General features: G+C 34.2%; 1 protein-coding gene across 1 annotated transcript; it reads left to right on the top strand.

Annotated features, from left to right (window-relative positions):
* Positions 1 to 8,621: 8,621 nt before the first annotated feature.
* Positions 8,622 to 19,525, top strand: LOC129271226 (probable dimethyladenosine transferase). Its single transcript, XM_064106395.1, has 10 exons — positions 8,622 to 8,785; positions 9,860 to 9,946; positions 11,684 to 11,745; positions 12,212 to 12,355; positions 12,931 to 13,054; positions 13,264 to 13,356; positions 14,596 to 14,660; positions 15,576 to 15,639; positions 16,993 to 17,099; positions 18,325 to 19,525. The coding sequence occupies exons 2-10, from the start codon at positions 9,914 to 9,916 to the stop codon at positions 18,365 to 18,367; spliced, it is 735 nt and encodes a 244-aa protein (XP_063962465.1). The 5' UTR covers positions 8,622 to 8,785; positions 9,860 to 9,913; the 3' UTR covers positions 18,368 to 19,525.
* The last annotated feature ends 1,462 nt before the right edge of the window (positions 19,526 to 20,987 follow it).

Below are 20,987 nucleotides of genomic sequence, written 5' to 3'. Positions count from 1 at the left end.
GGTATCTGTTGAATTACCATCATAACTTTGAAAGTTTATGGATCTGATTCATGAAACTTGGACATAATAGTAATCAAGTATTACTGAACATCCTGTGCAAGTTTCAGGTCACATGATCAAGGTCAAAGGTCATTTAGGGTCAATGAACTTTGGCCAAATTGGGGTATTTGTTGAATTACAGCCATAAATTTGAAAGTGTGTTGGTCTAGTTCATAAAACTTGGACATAATAGTAATCAAGTATCACTGAACATCCTGTGCGAGTTTCAGGTCACATGATCAAGGTCAAAGGTCATGTAAGGTCAAAGAACTTTGGCCACGTTGGGGCCTTGGGGGTATTTGTTGAATTGCCATCATATCTCTATAAGTGTATTGGTCTAGTTCATAAAACGTGGAAATAAGAGTAACCAAGTATCACTGAACATCTTGTGCGAGTTATAGTTTTCAAAATCAGCACTGCTGTTATATTGAATCGCGTGATGCAGGTGAGACGGCCAGAGGCATTCCACTTGTTTTTTAATTAAATTTGTGAGTTTATTTCTTGATTTCTTATAAACACATTTCCTATATTCAGATGGATTCTTAATAAATTTCTTATACATCTTACATTTTCTTTTAGTTAACTTTTGTATTTCTTTTGTCATCCATGGCTTATAGCTCCTATTCTTATTGGTTATGGAAAAAGAGGAATATGGAAAGCATACATTGTATGCATGTAAAAATTTGTCTAAAAACTTATCATAAGACTTATTAGGATCTTCATGATCAACATTCCAAACAACTTTATTTAATTCAAGAATGAATTTCGCAATGTTTTGATCTGTGATGTTACGCCGCTTCCCAGATATATTATTATATTTATTACAGTTAACAGGCCTGCAGTTAAGAATGGTGTTACTTAAACAAAAAACAGGAAAGTGATCACTTATGTCTGAAAACAATGCACCTGACAAAAAAACACTTTCGTCATTGGTGAAGATGTTATCCAACACAGTCGCAGAGTGATCACTGACTCTGGTTGGATAACGAATTAAAGTGTTCAGGGAATAAGATATCAAAGTGTCTAAAAAAATATTAACCTCATAATTCCTATTCACTTTTAACAAGTCGATATTATAATCCCCTAGTAAATACAGTTTTTTACAAGATATATTTATTTTATCCAGTATTGCACATAATGAATCAACAAATAAACCAATGGGCTGACCAGGTGGTCTGTAAATAGATGCGACATATATAGAATTATTACAAAGTTTCAATTCCAAGAATATACCTTCTACGTGGCATTCATTGATATCAAACTCTGTTACATGGGAGTATTCAACATTATTACGAATGTAAAAACCAACTCCTCCACCTCTTTTATTCTTACGTTCTAAACCAACAAATTTATAGTCATCGATATTAAATATTGCACTTGGTGTGGATTCGGAAATCCAAGTCTCTGTTAGGCCTATGATTGTAGGTTTGATATCTAAACAGCTTAAGAATGAAATCAAATTCTCATGGTTCTTAGAAAGACTTCGACAGTTTATATGTATACATGAAAAATGTTTATCATTTATACAATTATTATTTGACACACAATCCCTCAATTTGGTATTGAATTTAGAAATAGAAAAAACATTATTAGATAAGTTAAAAGTAGCATCTTCGGTATCAACATCAGGTGATAAAAATCTATTTAATCTTGTAATATCATTCAGATATTGGCTCTCAAGATTATACATACAAAAATTACACTTATATATTATTCAAAAGAAAAGAATACAAAAAAAAGTGATATTAGATTTTTTTAATGCTTAAGACTAGTTTGACAGAATAAAAAAAAAAAGGGATCTGTAGGGATATCATGTAACATAATGTTAAAAAGTGTGGGACTGAGAATACTACCTTGGGGGAGACCTCTATCCATCTTGAATTCTTTTGATAATTGCTTATCAACACGTACTTCATAAGTGCGGCCTTTCAAAAAGTTGTGGAGAAAACTAAGCAGGTTACCTTGTATACCTATTTCATTCAATTTACGAATTAGACCTTCTATCCATATCGTATCATATGCTTTATTTATGTCCAAAAAGATAGCTAATGTATGTTCCTTGTTATTTATACTCTTTTGAATGTCGTTCTCAAGGTTCACTATACTATCTATGACACTCCAGTTTCTTCTGAAACCGTTCATAAAGGATGGTAATATTTCATGTTTTTCGAGGAACCAATCGAGCCTTGACTTGATCATGGTTTTTATCAAGCATGATGTTAAGGCTATGGGCCGATATGATGAGGTATCACTTGCGTTTGATGATGATGATGATGCACAGCATTTGTATAGCGCCATGTATCTGTCAAAGACATTCAAAGGCGCATTGGAGGAGCCAGCCAATCTGGGTCGCCTACAAGGGCGCGCACACAGAACTGTGACCCGCAGGTCTCTCCTCCCGATAACTGGGGGAATGCAGGTGGACCACTACACCGGGGTTTCCCCCTACTCTTATTCGAATAGTGCAGTGGGTTCTTAACGTGCAAAGGTGGTGATTCTCCTCTACACGGGGCCTCCATTTAACGTCCTATCCGAGGGACGGAGTGTTTTCCACTGTAACATAGCCTGCATCTATGAAACATGGGAGAGACGTTTACACACAACGCGTTTCCATTATGTTTAAAAATTGGGATCATTATTGAGTGCTTAAGCTGGGATGGGATTTGTTGAGATTCCAAAATCGAATTGAAGAGCAAAAGTAAATACTCTTTTGCTACGAGGGGAAGGTTTTGGTATACTATGTAAGGTATTTTGTCCTTTCCCGGAGCAGAATTTCCTTTCTTTTCGATAGCTCTATTAAGTTCTGTAATACTTAATTCCTCATTCAGGACATGCAAGTTTATTTCCTCTGGTCTGTTATTTCCCTCTGTTTATGTTCAAAAATAAATTTCTGCTTGTTTTCAGTGAAATCCGTTGCTTTTTTGGTAAAAATTGTGTGAAAGAATCTCCCAAACAAATCTGCCTTGTCTTGGTCAGATTGGACAATTGTGTCTTTGTCTTTCAATACTGGGATTCTCTTGGGGTGGGATTGTATACCGTTAAGTCTTTTAATGCACTTCCAAATAGTGGATTCTGGGACAAATCAATTAAGGTTCTTACAAAAATTATTCCAGTATTGCTGTTCACTTCGACTGAGAATTTTCTGCGCTTCTGCCTTCTTTTTCAAAAAATTATTCAAATTTTCAATAGATATTGTTCGGTTTAATTTCCTTTTGGCTTTATTTCTCTCCTTAATTTTATCCGAACACTCTTTATTCCACCAAGGGATGGGCTTACGCTGTTGTTTTTTCTTTTTGGGGGAAATTTTATTTAACACCCCAGTGATTTTGTCTACAAACTTACCATATAATTCAGTTGGATTTTCTCCAGTGTTTTCTGCATTGTTTTGCTTAAAAACCTTTTCACATTTAACTGAAAAAAAGTGCCCAGTTCATAGTTCGAAAAGGCCATCTGATATCCTCTTTTTCTTTTTGCATAAATGTATTATTATTCAATAATTTGTCAAGAGTTGTATCAATAAAAATTGGATAATGAATGATCACTGCCGAACTGGGTTGGCGATGTGGACCACTCACATTTGCCAGCTAAAGAAGGTGAAGTTATTGAGAGATCTAAAGCTGATGTTTTGGCATTCCTCGGGTCCATTCTTGTGGCAGATCCATCATTCAAAAGAACCATATGTGTGTCATTAATAAGATTTTCAATAATTTTCCCATTATGGTCTGTTCTTTCACCTCCCCACAGGGTGTTGTGAGAATTAAAATCTCCTACTATTATATAATTGCGGTGGTCTGGTATACTCACTTTGATTTCTTTTTAAACTATATCATCGTTTAGTTGTTTACATGGATTATAAAAATTAACAATTCTACAAGTAAGACCTTCAATATATATATCTAAAATTTGTAGTTCTAGGTCCGTTTCAATTGAGGGGTAGGCATATTGAATTGAATCATGAATGTATATTGCACATCCACCTCGATGTTGGGATTGTCTATTTTTGGGGATACAGGTATATTCTGGAAAGTATAAATTAATATTGTCATTAAACCACGTTTCTTGTACACAAATAAGATGTACTATTTCATTTGCTTTATTTTTGCTATTGACAAATTTCAAGAGCTCAGCTCCATGAGCTGGTCGACCTTGTGCGTTCCACTGAATAATGGAAAGCACAGCTAATAATGATGTAATAGAACTAGCTCTGGTCGTCAGGCTGAACTGGGCCTGAGCCCCTGAGTAAAAGTCTTTCTGATGACACCTTAATTAGGTGAATGATATTGTTTTCACTTATATCTTTGTAAAAAAAATCAATAATTCAACTATGGAAATTATCAATCTCTCACATGCTTCTGTTGTTGGTAACATCTCTGTTGGGGGGTTGTTCACATCATCTTCAATATCTAGACTCTGGGGGTTCAAGTATGTGCTAGATGGAACTTTCCTCGGTGCTTCGTAAGGTGGGGGTATAGTTCTACTTGAAGTTTGGGTTGTGGGAGCGCTGTTGGATGGGGGAGCTCTATTGGATTGGAGTTCGGAAGGCCTAATGGGTTGATGAGGCCGATGAGAGCCCTGTTGTGGGGGATCTTGGTGAACCTGTTCTGGGATTGGATTTGAGTTAGGAACAGATTGGTTTTGCCTTTCGCCCCAAACTTTCGTAGCTTGGGCGTATGTTAGTTTACTTTCATATTTAATTCTCTGAACTTGTTTCGCCTTTTTTGCTTCTTTACATCCGTTGTAGGCAGCGGAGTGTGCCTCTCCACAGTTTGGGCAACCCGGATTGTCTTTTCTTGGACATTCATTGAAAGAGTGTGGTTCTCCACATCTTACACATCTCAATTTAGATCTACATTGAACAACTGTGTGCCCAAACATTTGGCATCTGTAACACCTAGATACTGGCGGAATATAAAGTGCAACTTTGAATGATTGAAAACACATTGTAATATTTTCTGGAAGTTGCTTATTGAATGTTAAAATAACACTCCTAGTTGTGACGAAAACGGGTTGGTAATCGTTTTCAGTATTTCCAGTTCTTTTTGACATCTTTCTTTTTGCTGCTATAACATTTTGGTGTTTCAATTCTTCTTCTATTTCTTTATCTGTCATATCTATAGGGATTCCTGAGATTATTCCTCTAGCGCCAACAGCTTTCTCTTGGACTTTTACCGGAATGTTACCAATTGACTCGATTTGCTGTAGGCTTCGATGTTGTTTTTCGTTTTTACATTGGACTAGAATTCCAGCGTACACATGGTTGATCCGCTCAATAGATTCAGAATCGCTGGAAGAGGAGTCCGCTCTGAGCGAGATAGATTCTACTGCCAGACTTCTTTCACGTTTGCGTTTGTTTTGGCGTTTTTTATACGTGACAGTCCGGACATCCTCGTCCATGTCAAAAGGGTTGACTTCCGGAGCGGAAGTCGACGCCATTATTGGGTGCGGTGGGAGAGGCGGGAATTTTAAATTCCGCCACGTGTGTGCGTGTATTAGTGCTAGTACTAGAGTGCAGTTAAAGCCCAAATCTTAAATGCTACCTTATCTCGTAAAATCCAACTCACCCATGCAGTCTCTGAATCTCAATTACAAGAGTATATATATGCACATGAAATCAACTTCCAGAAGAAAAGTTAAAAATTTCTGTCAAAAAGAGGAAATTTTCTCCAAAAATTGATCCGATCGGGAGAGTCACGTCAGCACATCAGATCTGATGCAACTCGTGAACTCGTTCTGATATTCCGAGTGACAAAGGTGGGACTTTATGGTGGGAGAAATATAAAATTCATGCAACATCACGATCTTTAAAAACAATTAAAACTAATATTCTTACTTTACACAAAATCCCGAAACGTTGTCCAATTACCGTCCCATTTCTATTTTACCCGTTTTTTCTAAATTATTTGAAAAATGTTTATATAATCGTATTTTAAATTTTATCAATAAGTGCAATATTTTTACCCATAGTCAATATGGCTTTAGAGCGGGGCACTCCACATCGTCAGCATTACTTGATTTTATTCAGAAAGTTACAAATGAAATTGATAACGAGTATATTGATAGGTTTATTTTTAGATTTGCGAAAAGCATTTGATACGTTAGATCATAATATTTTGTTGAAAAAACTATAGGCATATGGAATAAGAGGAATTACTTTAGACTTATTAAAAGATTATCTATCTAATCGCAAACAATATGTATTATGTAATGGAATTAAATCAGAATTGAAATCTATAAGATGTGGAGTGCCCCAAGGTTCGATACTTGGACCTCTTTTATTCCTTTTATATATTAATGACATGTGCAATGTATCCAGTAAACTTAAATTTATCTTATTCGCAGATGACACCAGTATATTCATGTCCCACAAAGATTTACAGACGTTACAAACAGAATTTAATGAGGAATTACAGAAGGTTACCGATTGGTTATACTTGAACAAGTTATCCCTCAATGTTTCTAAAACTAACTTTATGATATTTACAAATAAGAAAATAAACTCTAATGAAATTGATATAAAATTGTGTGGTTCAATGATAAAAGAAGTTTCATCTTTAAAATTTCTTGGTGTCATAATCGATAATAAATTAACGTGGTTAAATCATATTGATGCCATCTGCAATAAGATATCTAAGAACATAGGCATAATGTACAAATTGCATAATTTTCCACCAAATATTTTAAAGATGCTGTATTATGCTATTATTTCACCATTTTTTAATTATGGCATTCTTGCCTGGGGAAGTGCTGCGAATATTTATTTAGACAGATTACATAAACTTCAAAAACGTGCAGTCAGAATTATAAACAACTCCCCTTTTTACGCCCATTCTTATCCTATTTTTCATTCACTTAAAATTTTAAATATTTATGATATGTACAAGTATGAAATGGGACTTTTTATGTATCTATGTACTAAAGGACTTTTACCTTCTTTTTTATTGAACTGTTTTAAATTAAATTATAATATTCATGAATACCCTACTAGAAATGCTGCAAACTTCCACTTTCCTAAAATAAGAACTTGCCTTTCTCATAAATCTATTTTCTTTCGTGGCCCACTACTTTGGAATTCTTTGCCGGTTAATTTGAAAACATCTTGTTCATTTAATATTTTCAAACGTAACTTCAGAAACTTTATATTTGATAATTAAACCTGTTTGTAAATATTTATATATATATATAATCTAAATCTTACCATTTGTGTATCTATGCCTTTGTATTGTCTTCTAATTGTTTTTTTTTTTTTTTTACTTTTGATATTGTCAATAATTATTATTCTTTTTAAAGTAAGTTGGGTCGGCCTTTTTATAAGGATATTCTTTTCCTTTTTGGCTGCTTCCCTCTCAATGCTTTTTTATGTCTTTGATGTTATGTAAACTTTGTTCCTATGTATTTTACCACACTTTTGTTCATTTTTATGCAGAGAGCAAAATAAACTTGAATTGAATTGAATTGAATTGACTTTTCCATGCTTCTCTCATTCTCAAAATTTGCGATTTAGAGCTAGTAACATTTTCCTCACACGTATTAATTCACTGCCGATTCCAAAACATCGCAAACGCGAACTGCGCAAGTGCGAAAATCGCAGCTCTATTCATGAGTAGGACTATACATCAAGATCTAGTGGGTGTTTCATGAAAGTTGTCGGCGCTGAAGTGCTGACTATTTTAGTGAAATCCTTGCTTTTGATTGGCTGAGAAGCAATGGCCTCTAACTGTTACTACGGTAACTGTTGGAGAAAGACAACTTGTTAACCCTATAGCACCTACAGATTCCTATGCATAATGGCAATTACTCACTGGAGGAAACTATAAAACTGGTAATAAGTAGGCATTGTTTCAAACAAATTGAAATATTTTTTTATAAATTTACTTTTGTTCATTACAAGTTATATTTATTTTGTAGCATAGGACCTGTTGAATAGAATGGTACATGGCAAAGTTCAATCAGATGTACGAATATTGAACATATAGCAACGCCCGAGCTTCTTCGGCGAAGTAAGTGGTTTTCCGAGAAATGGACGCAGCCATCTTTGCTGAGATCGACTGCGCAACAGTCTGGAACTTGCTACACACCGATGCATGTCAATCGGTTTTTCTCTATTATACTCAATAGGAGCATACACTTTTCTATGCAGATCTATATAGCAGCCAACCTATACGGTACGCACACGCAATATTACCACGGTAAATCATAGACAAGAGATACTATAGCGCAAAGAAAACGTACGGGCGGTTAAGGGCGGTTCAGTGTGTAATAGGAAGGGCGGTCTCGGGCGGTTCAGGTGCTAAAGGGTTAATAGTGCTGACAACTTTCATGAAGCAGTACCCTGATGCAAACGCGAAACGGTCTCAATGAATAGCCCAATTGGTTTCAATAGCAGAGTATAAAGGCAAAGATTGCCAAGTTAAGCATGTACCTAATAACATAGGGATCAAAGTATTACCACAAATACATGTATGTTTTGTAAAGACGATGAGTGTGAACCACTGGTGTAAATTCAAGCAGCGAACCAATTCAGGGGAACGAAGTTCACCCCCCCTTGAATAGTGAGACTTCATGCATTACATGTGTGGTGTACTGGTGTGCACTGATAAAGTTACAAGAATGACAAAGTGTTCTAGAGATCTGTGAAATATTAAATTGTATTTCTTTTCTGTTGCATTTATCAGGAATCTTGTTCAATACTGGGATAGGACAACACATCCTTAAGAATCCTCTTGTAATTGAAAGCATCATCAGTAAGGTATGCTATGATTAATCTTTCATTTATGATCAATTGTGATTTACTGCATGGAATTTGTATTGCTTGACATATTCTGCAACTTCTTAATTAACATTAAAGATCAAAAGCTTGCTTTTTACATAACAAAATCAACATTTCGAAGATTCATTACTCATGGGTTGATGGATTTTCCTCAAAACTACATAAGTATGGTTTTCTCATAATCACAGAGTTGCTAAGCAGTACGTTTTTGGCATATTTAGTATGTTTTTGCAACCAAAATACGACAGTACGTTTTTTCTTTTGAAAATAAGATTTTGTTTTTTAATAATAATAATAAATGTGATTTGTAATGCGCCAAATCCACTCTGCGGAGTGCCCAAGGCGCAGTAAAAGAAAGAGAGAGAGAGAGAATAGTACAAATACAAAGATAAATTAAGGAACAATTAAGAATAGGAAGCATTGAACAGACGCATCTTAAAGTAGCATTTAAATGTGTCAATGTCATTACAAAATCGTAATTTATTGAGAAAAATCATCTCTATATGTCTCTATTTCATAAAATTTACACAAATATGGTTATTGGGTGCAATTTCAGGTAACTAGTTTTTTTCAATCATTTTGTTAAAACCAGGGTGAGATAAACTAATGTTTCTTTTTTTTTCATCTGCAAGAGCAGTGCGCGTTTTAGCTTGCATGTAGCTTGAGCGCCGCAATGAGCGCGCTAGCCGCGATTGGGACTACTTTTTTTTATATTCAAATGTTGGCAGGCCTGCTATCTACATAGCAGTGTGCATTTTATTATGAAATACAGTTTTTTTTTTAGAAAGTACATTTTTTTTAATCATAGAATACAATTTTTCATCCCCAGAGGTTGACAGGTCTGTAATCATGGGTCTGCTTTTATAAAAACAAATTTGATGTCGGGGCAAAATTTCCTTTGGAAATGTCACATGGTAGAGGAGGACATTCCAATGATTCTTCTCACTACATGAGTCCTCATTGGAACTGTCCAAAGAATACTGATGTATCACAAGCAATTTAATTCATGTTCATCTTTACTTGGTGAAACCATTTATCTTATTTTGATTTTAGGCTGCATTGAGAACGACTGATACAGTCCTTGAAGTTGGTCCTGGTACTGGAAATATGACAGTTAAGATGCTTGATAAGGCCAAGAAGGTATGTTTATCAACTCATTATCAACCCAGTTAACCAAAAATAATGATAATCTCACATCTTATTGTGCAATTGATGTTGAGTTTTCCCTGAGGTGATCAGAGTCAAGATTACGGGAATGTGGTATTTACAACACCAACACATCATTAAAGGACAAGTCCACCCCAACAAAAAGTTGATTTGAATAAAAAGAGAAAAATCCAACAAGCATGACACTGAAAATTTCATCAAAATCGGATGTAAAATAAGAAAGTTATGACATTTTAAAGTTTCGCTTAATTTAACAAAACAGTTATATGCACATCCTGGCTGGTATGCAAATGAGGATACAATGACATCATCCATTCACTATTTCTTTTATATTTTATTATATGAAATATTCTAATTTTCTCCTCATTGTCAAGTGATACAACGATTAATTCCTCCCTGAACATGTGGAATTAGCATTGTTTAACTCTTAACATGCCATACACACTACTAACCCAACGCCACAGTGCTAATCCGATGCTAATCCCCTATGCCAGCCACAAAACCCCCCTGTGCCACATTGATTTTGGGATCGCGAGTCGTATTCACTCCTTTCAATAGTCATGATTACAATTGCTTGTAAATCTCTAACGATTAGTTTATCCACAAAATATTGTGTAGTAAAGTTGTAGAAAATTTCATACCCCTTATAATGGTGTCCTCATTATATGGATTGGTCATTATCTTTACCGCTAAAATATGAGTTGTATCAAGTAGTTCTATTTTGTGGAGTGTTTTGTATGGATCAAAAAACCTAGGTCTCTTCCCTCTCGGAGGCGGAGCCATATCTTGTAAAAAATGTAGAAATACTCGAAAAAGTCGAATGTAAACCGCGTGAGTAAGTTGATCTGTCAGAAAGCAGAGTTCGCACTGCACACAATAGTGCTAATTACGGCGTGCATGCGATGCGCAATACAATGCAAAACGGCGTAACAATGATTGTAATTCCGAATGTGCGCAGTCATGCACGAAGCAGGCGAGGGTAGGAAACAATGCAAGCACAAAGCAATCAATAGTAGGCGTGCGAGCACGAGTGTGGCATGTTATAGTAGGATACGTAGCGTGCACGAAGCACTCAATGAGTTAATACTATATGGTTCAGTCAACTTGGTCCTTATTGTCAAATCTATAAAAAATGAAATATTATATAATTCAAACAATAAAAAGCAAAAGAAATAGTGAGTGATGGACATCATCGACTGAGTCATCTAGTTGTGCATATCGCTGTTTTGTGAAAAATAAGCGAAACTTTAAAATGCATAACTTTCTTATTTTACATCCGATTTTGATGAAATTTTCAGCACTATGCTAGTTTGATTTTTCTCTCTTTATTCAAGTCAGCAGTTTCCTGGGGTGGACTTGACCTTTAATTATAATTAGCATAAAATGTCATTATCTTTTAATGTATCATTTTGAAAGTGTTACTTTGTGAACACTGGAATTGCTCATGAATCTCAGGTTAGATAGATAAGCACTGTGTATAAATATAGCAACACGTATACACAGTACGTATGTGTGATGGTTTTCAATCTACCAGTGAATTAATTCTAACTTTGATTTGCTGCTTCTGGACAATCAGCAGAGTTAAATACATTTTTTTTCTTGACATATTTCGTTATTATTAACATATCAATTCTTTGAAGTGTTAATTTTGACTTTCCATTGGGTACTAAATGTTGCAAATATATCTGTATGTTTATTTCTCTCATTTAGGTAGTTGCTTGTGAACTTGATCCTCGTCTCGTTGCTGAATTACAAAAGAGGGTTCAAGGAACGTAAGTGGCATGGGATTTGACAATCTTTCAAAAACTGTTCTGTAAATATTCCTTGTTAAGTTCGACTGATGGTATTTTTTCTGGAAATTGAGAATTACTTGTCAATCTAATAAAGTATCTAATCTCACTCACACCAGTGACCTGTGTCTGTCACCTATTAACCATATATATCAAATATCATTTAATATATGATAGAAATAAAAGTGGGCCCAATAGTGAACCTTGCCATATAACACAATTGATTGGTTGAATACAAGACTGTTCATTGTTAATGGTTACCGTTTGCTTCCAATTTGAAAGATAGCTTTCAAAAAGTAGGTTGATAATATGAGGACATCATACCTTTTCATATGAAGCACAAAGTGGAGATGAATAATTTCTTGAAGCTCTCACATTTACTGATATATCCCAGATGTATTTAATGGAATTGCTCAGAAACAATCATTTGGTTTCTTCCTTTGCCCAGACCATTTGGTCCTAAGTTGCAGGTGATAGTTGGTGATGTGCTGAAGACTGATCTGCCTTTCTTTGACGTCTGTGTTGCCAATTTGCCATACCAGATCTCTTCTCCGTTCGTGTTCAAGCTTCTCCTTCATAGACCGTTCTTCAGGTGTGATTTCTTACAGTTTGAACCTTATATCTTATTATGATAAATACCAAAATTTAAGAAAAGTAGTGTTCAAGTATGACTACTCTCTCCATCTCTGTTTTACGAATTGTTTGAGTGATCAAATTCAAACTTGGTTCATGTTTACATGATTTTAGGTGAGTGAGTGTGATCTTATTTGTATTATTGTATTATTTGACATTTGTATCACCAATTCAAATGTCAGAGGGTCAGAGGTCTTCAAACTATGTTGTAGTGATAACAGTTACCTGTTTGAGGGATCAACTTGGCTCATATGTACACAAGGGCATGGCAATCTGAATATCTGTGGGGTCCCAAAGTTAAAGGTCAGAGGTCATTTGTTTGAAAATTTAGGTAAGGTGTGTAAGTTATTTCTGATCTGGCAATGGGGAGGCACAAATTTTATGAATCAATGTAGGTTTAATAGATGATGCAAGAGATATTTTACTCATCGACTATATCGACTTCTGTCCCTTTTTGGTAATGTTTAACTGGAGGACCATATGAATCATGGATGTCTAACTTATCAAATGACAGTTTTAATGATTTGATTACAGGTGTGCAGTGTTGATGTTCCAGCAGGAGTTTGCCCAGAGGTTGGTAGCGAAGCCTGGTGACAAGCTATACTGTAGGCTGTCTATCAACACACAGCTACTGGCCAGAGTAGATCATCTCATGAAGGTAGGTAACTAGCAAGATAACAACAGTAGAGCCTTCTTCAGACACAACATAACAATGCTCAGCATCATATTTGTGTACAGTGTCAATGTTGTACATTGTTATACATTGTCCATTTTATGTATTTTTATCTGATCTTTTGACGAGAAATAAATTAAACTTGAACACCTGGTCCACTGCAAGACTAGTATTTACTCTTTGTTTATTTCAAGGTTGGTAAGAATAACTTCAAGCCTCCTCCCAAAGTTGAGTCTAGTGTGGTTAGGATAGAACCCAGGAATCCACCTCCTCCTATTAACTTTCAGGTGAGTAAACAATGACCAATATATTGCTCGAATGATGGAATGGTACCAAATAAAATTGAAATAGTGTAGTGATTCAAGCAATCTCAAAGGTATTGATTTTAATGATTAGAATGGTGTAAAATAGCGGGAGTACTTGCTATGTTTAAGGAGAATATGGTAGTGTACATAGAATTACTCCTCAGCTGCCTTCATTTTGGAAATTATGACAATAAATATCTTTGAGTATTTTATATCAATAATTCAAATTATCATCTATATTGGATGTTAAAATTGATACATTAAAATGCATATTTTGGTCTGCATCAATTGGTCCTTTATGTTGAACTAATTTGGCTTTCCTAGTTTGATCTGAAACACTATCTTTTTCATGAGAATCACATGATTATTAGATAAATGGAATTGAACTTAACCCTAACTAGGCCGGGCTTTTTTGGCTGTTCTGTGGCCGGGGGGGGGGTTGATTCAACCCCCCCCCCCTGAGATCTCGGCCGCCGATCGCGCAAGCGTCGCAAAAATTTGCACGCTGGTAGTGTGCGATGTAATCTACAAGGCTGTATGGTAAAATTTTCCAAAATAATGAGATTTTATTTTATATGAATTAATTATGCTAATTTATGCATAAATCATACTTTTTGCTCTAATTCACTAAATAAAGCTCCTAGAATGCTAAGTTTTGGTAAAAATATTCTTTGTAGCATTCTTAACAATTGCAATCGAAAAAAACTTCGGTTTGGAAATCAATTTCTTATGTATTTCTTTGTTTTTCAACCTTTTGTTTTTCTTTGTTTTTTTCACCAGATTTATTGCACAACCTTTTTGAAGCATAATTACCCTAAAATCAATTGCTTTCAGCTGTTTAAAGTAAAAATAATCATATCTTTATGAATAAGATGAGAAAACTCAATTTGCATTGACTTTGTACACAAAATCACGTTTTGGAACAATTTTTGGTCTGACATGCACTTACAAAATGTTGCATAATTTCGGAACCGCGTACCCGGGCGTCGTAAATTTGGTCTCAAAAGATGCGCGAGACTTAAAAGTATAAACTCTGCGAGTGGGGCGGTCAAAAAATTTCGCGCAGCGGAATGATCGCAGAAAATGTTGAGGGGGGGTTGATTCAACCCCCCCCCCCCCGGCCATTTTAGGGTTAATAATATCTTACCTCCCATTCTACATTCATTCTTACATTAAAGTAAATTATCATTGTTTTACTTTCATTCCATTTGTGATGTATAGGAATGGGATGGCCTGGTTCGCATTGCTTTTGTAAGGAAGAATAAGACTCTATCTGCTGCCTTTAGGTGAGTTCAGGGGACCGTTTCATAAAGAGTTACAACTGTTGTAACTTTGCCATTATGGCAACTACCATGGACACCTTGATTGTGATTGGCTGCTGAGCCCTGTTGCCATGGTAGTTGCCATAATGGCAAAGTTACAACAGTTGCAAGTCCTTTATGAAACGGGCCCCAGAGGTAGATTCATGAAGCTGTCAGTTAGATTTTTTTTACAACTTGTTACCTTTTCTATGCTGTTAAAGGTCTTATTGAAAGCGACAAATTGAATTGATGAAATATACAACAACGGAATTCTTATAAGCTAGAAAATACTAGGAAGCCAGTTTCATGCGTTTTCCAGCTTACCAGCTGAACATTTTTTTAATGTTCCTGTATACTTGAATAAATAACTGTTAAACATGTATTTGAATCAATTTGAATTTAGATTGTTTTATTAAACTTGTTGTTGAGGTCAGTCTTGATGAAGCATAAAGGGAACAAAGGAAAAATGGTGAACTAATTGTCTTATTGCGTAGTTTTTGTAGTAAATAAAATTTCATGATTGCAATATTTCGTAAATGTAGCTGAACATACATGTTCATTGTCTTTTGATTTTAAGATGAACAATCAAGATATTTGCATGAAGGATTCTGTAGTAAAGAATTTGCAGTCGATTTAAACCAAACTCATTTTGGGATTGAAACTCACAGTTGAGGTCAAGATTGAATTGAGATTCAGCATTTCTCTCATGAAAAATATAGTCCTCTTGTGATTTGTTAGCCGATGAGAATCCAAAACAGATCAAGTCTAAAAAAAAATTGGATTTTGTGCTATAGTGAATGTTGCCAAAACCTGATCTCTGTAATTAAGACTATATTTGATCTACAGTGTATAACAAATTTTTCTTAAATATTTGCTAGTTTATTCTTTTCTATTTTTCAGGAACAAAGGAGTTGTTGAGATGTTGGAAAAGAACTACAGGATACATTGCTCTGTTAAGAACATAGTAAGTCATGGTGCATAATATAACAGTTTATTTTTTTTTTTCAATCATGAAAACTGTAATAAGATAGGAAATTCTATATATGGCACACTCCTATTAAAAATGATTTGTCTTCTGACAATAACCTTTTGAGGCTTGTAGTTAGATGCCAAACATAATGACAAATTCCTCAAAAGGGTCTATCACTTAGGGTAATACAGAATACAGTACCTGGAAAAAGAATTAAGAGATTCATAAATGGTCGAAATGTATTTCCTGTGAAGCTTTCATGTTTTACAAGTAATTCACAACTAATGCTTGGGCACTCACATTTCCCCCTTCATTTGGGTTTAGCTGTTTAAAGCTGATGCCACATTTTAGGAATGCATTTGAAGTAATGATAGCAGAGAATAACAAGAACCATCGTGCAAAAATAAATGACCATTAAATTTTCATAGCTTTAGTGAAGATTTTTTTTATATTCATTCAATTAAAGCTTCAGACAGTATTTTATTTTTTAATTATTATTGTTGCAGCCCCTAGATACTTATCACATTAATTTGTTAATTATAAATATACTGGTTTTAAAAAATTATATATTTAACCCTAAATCTCCCGGGGTATTTTGATTCTTGTCATTCCCGGGGGGGAGGGGGGGGGGGGCATTAAGGCCCCCCCTTAAGATCTCAGCCTTGGATTGCGCGATCACAACGAAAATTTGCATGATGGTAGAGAATGACGTAATCTACGCAGTTGCATTGGTAAATTTCACTGAATTTATATATTTTTATTTTATTTGAATTAATTATGCTAATTTATTCATGAAATCATACTTTTTGCTCTGATTCACTAAATAAAGCTCCTAGAATGCTGGTACCAAGACCGATTTCTTATGTATTTTATTGTTTTTTAAATTTCTTATGTATTTCTCTGTTTTTTTACTTTTTGTTTTTTTATTGTTTTTTCGATGGAAATCGTTAAAGACTTAATTCTGATCATAAACAAGGCAAAATTAATTAAGTTTAATCAGTGAAAGTAGAAATAATGATACATTTATGAATTTTTGCTAAATACACAATTTGCATTGGATTTGTACATGAAATCACGTTTATGAGCAATTTTGGGTCTGACATGCACTTACATAATGTTGCGTAATGTCGTAACCGCGTACCCGGGCGTCACAAATTTGGTCTCAAAATTTGCGCGAGACTTGAAAGTAAAAAGTCAGTGAGCGGCGAGGTCAAAAAATTTTGCGCAGCAGATATATCACGAAAATTGTCGAGGGGGGGGCATTATGCCCCCCCCCCCCCCCGGGAGAATTAGGGTTAACTTGCTTTGCAATTGTTTAATTTATTTTTCTTTTACACTATATTTTAGCCCATACCAGAGGACCTAGACATGAAGGATAAAGTTACATCAGTTATAGAAAAGATTGGATTTGAAGGAAAGAGAGCAAGAACTATGGATATGGATGATTTCTTAAAGTAAGTAGAAATTTTCAATTCAATGATATACAGTATCTCTGTTCATTGATTTATCTGTTCAGCACAATTTGATTCACTATACCACATAATGGCTTTTTCCATTGACCCCCCTTAGCCTGATACATTTCAGACTAGGTCAATGGACTAATTGTAAAAGGAAATTTAAAATTTATTAGACAAAAAATAAGAGATGTAGGAATGCATTTTTTATATTCAATTAATGTTCTCTTTTGGATATTCTTTGTAATTTATCTGGGTTTTTTTTCTGTATTATGAATTAAGTTTGTTCAAATGACATTTGCTGGCTTTAGTTACCCTCTATTTCTAATTATGGTGAATTGAAAAAAAAAGCTGTCAACTGCATATAACATGAATTTTTTGCTATGTGTAGCTTGATTTTCAGATATCAACAAATTTTACATTAAAATTATTCATTAAAATATTATGTTGATATATAAGTATGAGAGTTGGAGCTGCTGTGATGATCAATGGTGTTGAATATTTGGAATGTAGGTTAGGAGAGGTATTTTGTTTATTACAGGAAGGGTAGTTTATTACTTCCCTCTTCACTCATAAGGTTCTACTGTGTTGCTGGGAGTAGGTTATAACTTGTTAGGGTCAAATTGACAGTGTTGCTTTGCTAACCATGCTGTAGCATATTGTAAATGAGATTTCACACAAAATAGATATTTCAAAAAGCCCAAAAAGGATTTCTGCAAAGTTATGAGACATTGATTATAAAAATATAAATAATTGTGTTTGTTATTGAATTTTTGTCTTTTGGCTTTGTCCATTCTCATTTTTTTTGTCACTACAGTAACTATAGGAAAAAAATTAACTGTAAGCTATAGTTCCAATTAAAAAAAAAAATTGGGGGGTCCACATCCTCAAAAGTATCATGTTATTATAATGTTATTATCATTCAATGTTCTGGGAACTACTACTCACAAGTTTTTATGAACTTTTCTGTAGTTTCCAATTTTCTCTTATATTATTTGTCATTCCTGTGCATATTGTATATATATCATTGTTCTTATGCTGAGAAAATAAATATTTGAACTGAACTGAATATTGTTCTGTATGCTTCATATTTTTGATATTGTATAAGAATACACTATAAATCACTATTTTTGTTTTTCCATTACATTGCATTTAACATTCTGACTTGTTTGTATCTGTACAGTCTTGTAATTTTGTTTTCCTCCTCTCATTCTGCTTTTCTCAGGTTATTATCCAGTTTCAATTCAGAAGGGATCCATTTTTCATGATACAGACCTTCGATAAAAACTCTTACAGACTGGATTATTGATGAATGCATGGTGCTGCAAGCATGGCATATTAAGTGGAAAAAGAAACACTCAGATGAATCAAAAGAAAGATTCTGAAACCTGGGAGAAAGTTTTGGAAATGGCAGCAATAACCATAAAAGAACAACATCCTGTGATTTGAGAATATCTTGTGACTTATTCCAGAATATTTCACCATAGGGCATCAATGAGGACAAGCATATTATTGATTGGGTAAAGACCAGCTTGCCATGGACAAACAACAAAGGAACATACAGGATTTTTCCTTTTAACTTTTCATGTTAAACATTTTATTGCATGGTGGCAAATGCATGCATCATTTTTATTTACCTTGTCAAGTACTTCTGTACTTTTGTCAATATTTTTTTGTCATCATATATCCTTTTTAAATCTAAAATTGATTTTTTTTAAAAAGAAAAACAGTTGTATTGGTTTCACTTCTATTTATCACCACAATAAATACTTGGAGCCTTTATATGTTATCATTATTCAAAGAGCTATTATATGTTGGTGATTGTTGTAAAAAAAAAATTTAAAGAATGAATGGAACATGTTTTTGAAGTTCAAAAATTACCAATTTACATGGAAAAACATTGATTTAAGTATCCATGAGAGTGATTGTTTTCAATTCTTATACTTCTAAAATATTTGGTATGGTTTCTAGGGCTCTGCATCAAAATATATTGGGTCAAACAACAAAATGTGGTCATTTATCCAAATTGTGTTTTTCTGATTATGCAACAGGACTGAAATAAATGCACTACAAATACCAAATCATCCTGTATGCATGTTCATAACACCTACTTTAATCAAAGTGAATGAAAACTGTACTCTTGATAATGAAGCATTTGTCATGCATATTACAAATTGTAATGCAGGATAAATCATGCGCCCATCTATTTCCTCTGTATGTTATCCAACATATTGCTTCCTTTATTAAATTATTTTTTGAGATTATAGTATGAAATGAGTGTGTTTACTTGATTAGTTTAGAGTATTATACGAGTACAATCGCCATCTACTATTGATGGTATTTAGTGTTGAAACAAAGTTTAAGGTATTAATTCTGATGCCTGGGCTTGCCAAGTATGTACATAATAAACATGTTTCGTAAAGGTTTTTTAAGCTGCGCTTGACTTAATGCATTACTGGTGACTTTTTCTTTTCCTTAAATAAGATGACAAATGAGAAACTTTGCATTAAAATTTTTGTAAAACTTGCAGGAAAATTGTTATCTGCAAAATTAGGATTTTAAAAAGCTAACAGGAATCAAGTGACTGAGAATCTGATTTAACACCCAAGAAAGGTTCAGCCGTTATTCATGGGTTAATTTAAAAAAAATTCCCACATTTCCACAAGAAAGGAAAACAACAAATAAAAAAATTGCAATATATATATATAATTTTTTTAAATCAAATAGTAAAAGAAATGGTTGTAAACAGATTATACAATTAACAAACAGCTTTATGAAACACTCACCAGTAATATGGTGTTGAAATTTTACGTTGTTACGAAAATGAATACACCCCTTCATTTTTTAAACTTCTTCGATACATGAAGGTTAAGGCAAATGTTGAAAGAATCAAGTTTTTTTGTTCATTCTCTGCGCATTTTATGAAGCATATGATGTCGTCATTGAGGTGCAGTTTTAGGGCTACAAATATATCTTATTACATACCTAAAGGCCTGTATTCTTTCTCAACATAGGTTTCAATTGTATCATGGTACAAAACCATAGACTACCTATGCAGATTTCTTAATTATGATTATTTAATCTCATACACACAAGAATAGTCCAATCATAAATGCGCACTTTGGGCAAAGGGTGACTCATTGAAGTGCAATAGCACATGAAATCTTTATAAACCATAGTTTTGTACCATTGTACAATTGAAACCTCCTTTGGATAATATGGGTCTAGGAGATCTCTATGTTCATCAACATCTTGTGTTCTGCTCATTACCAAAGTTTCAGACTTTTTGGAGAAAAAACCTTTGCTTAACCATGCCCCACTTTGTGGAATAACCTTCCTGAAGACACTAAAACCTGCACCTGTGTTCTTAAAAGAAACCAAAACCCCAGAAGGGAAGCAATCTTATTGGAAAGAGTAAAATGAGAGGAACAATTTAAAACAAGTTTCATCACAATCGGTTGGGAAATAAGCAAGTTATTGACATTCAAAAGGTCTTGTTGTACTTTCTATGGGTATCCTCAAATTGGCAAACATGCTTCAAAATGGCTGATTTTGTGGACAACTCCCATTTGTTTTGTACACAATTTTTCAGATTTTTCCCATCTTCTTTCAAACTGCATATTGCCTCATTCTGTGCATAATATATGTCATGGGAAAATATAATTCACACCACATATGTCAAGGTCAGGAGGAAAAGATGTGAAATATGTAAAATAAAGGGGAAAATTTGTGTACAAAACAAATGAAGGGTTGTCCACAAAATCAGCCAATTTGGAGCATGTTTGCCAATTGAGGATCCCCATAGAAAGTACAAGACTTTTTAAACCTCCATAACTTGCCTATTTCATAACCGATTTTGATGAAACTTGTTTTAAATATTTCCTCTTG

This window comes from Lytechinus pictus, chromosome 11, assembly GCF_037042905.1.
Source record: "Lytechinus pictus isolate F3 Inbred chromosome 11, Lp3.0, whole genome shotgun sequence".
Taxonomy (NCBI): domain Eukaryota; kingdom Metazoa; phylum Echinodermata; class Echinoidea; order Temnopleuroida; family Toxopneustidae; genus Lytechinus; species Lytechinus pictus.
This window is presented reverse-complemented; position numbering and strand designations above follow the sequence as displayed.

Excerpts from the sequence above, each read along its gene's own strand:
- LOC129271226 (XM_064106395.1), top strand. The coding sequence starts at position 9,914 with ATGACAGTTAAGATGCTTGATAAGGCCAAGAAG. Across the intron at positions 11,746-12,211 it reads CAAAAGAGGGTTCAAGGAAC|ACCATTTGGTCCTAAGTTGC; the intron begins GTAAGTGGCATG and ends TCCTTTGCCCAG. Across the intron at positions 12,356-12,930 it reads CTTCATAGACCGTTCTTCAG|GTGTGCAGTGTTGATGTTCC; the intron begins GTGTGATTTCTT and ends ATTTGATTACAG.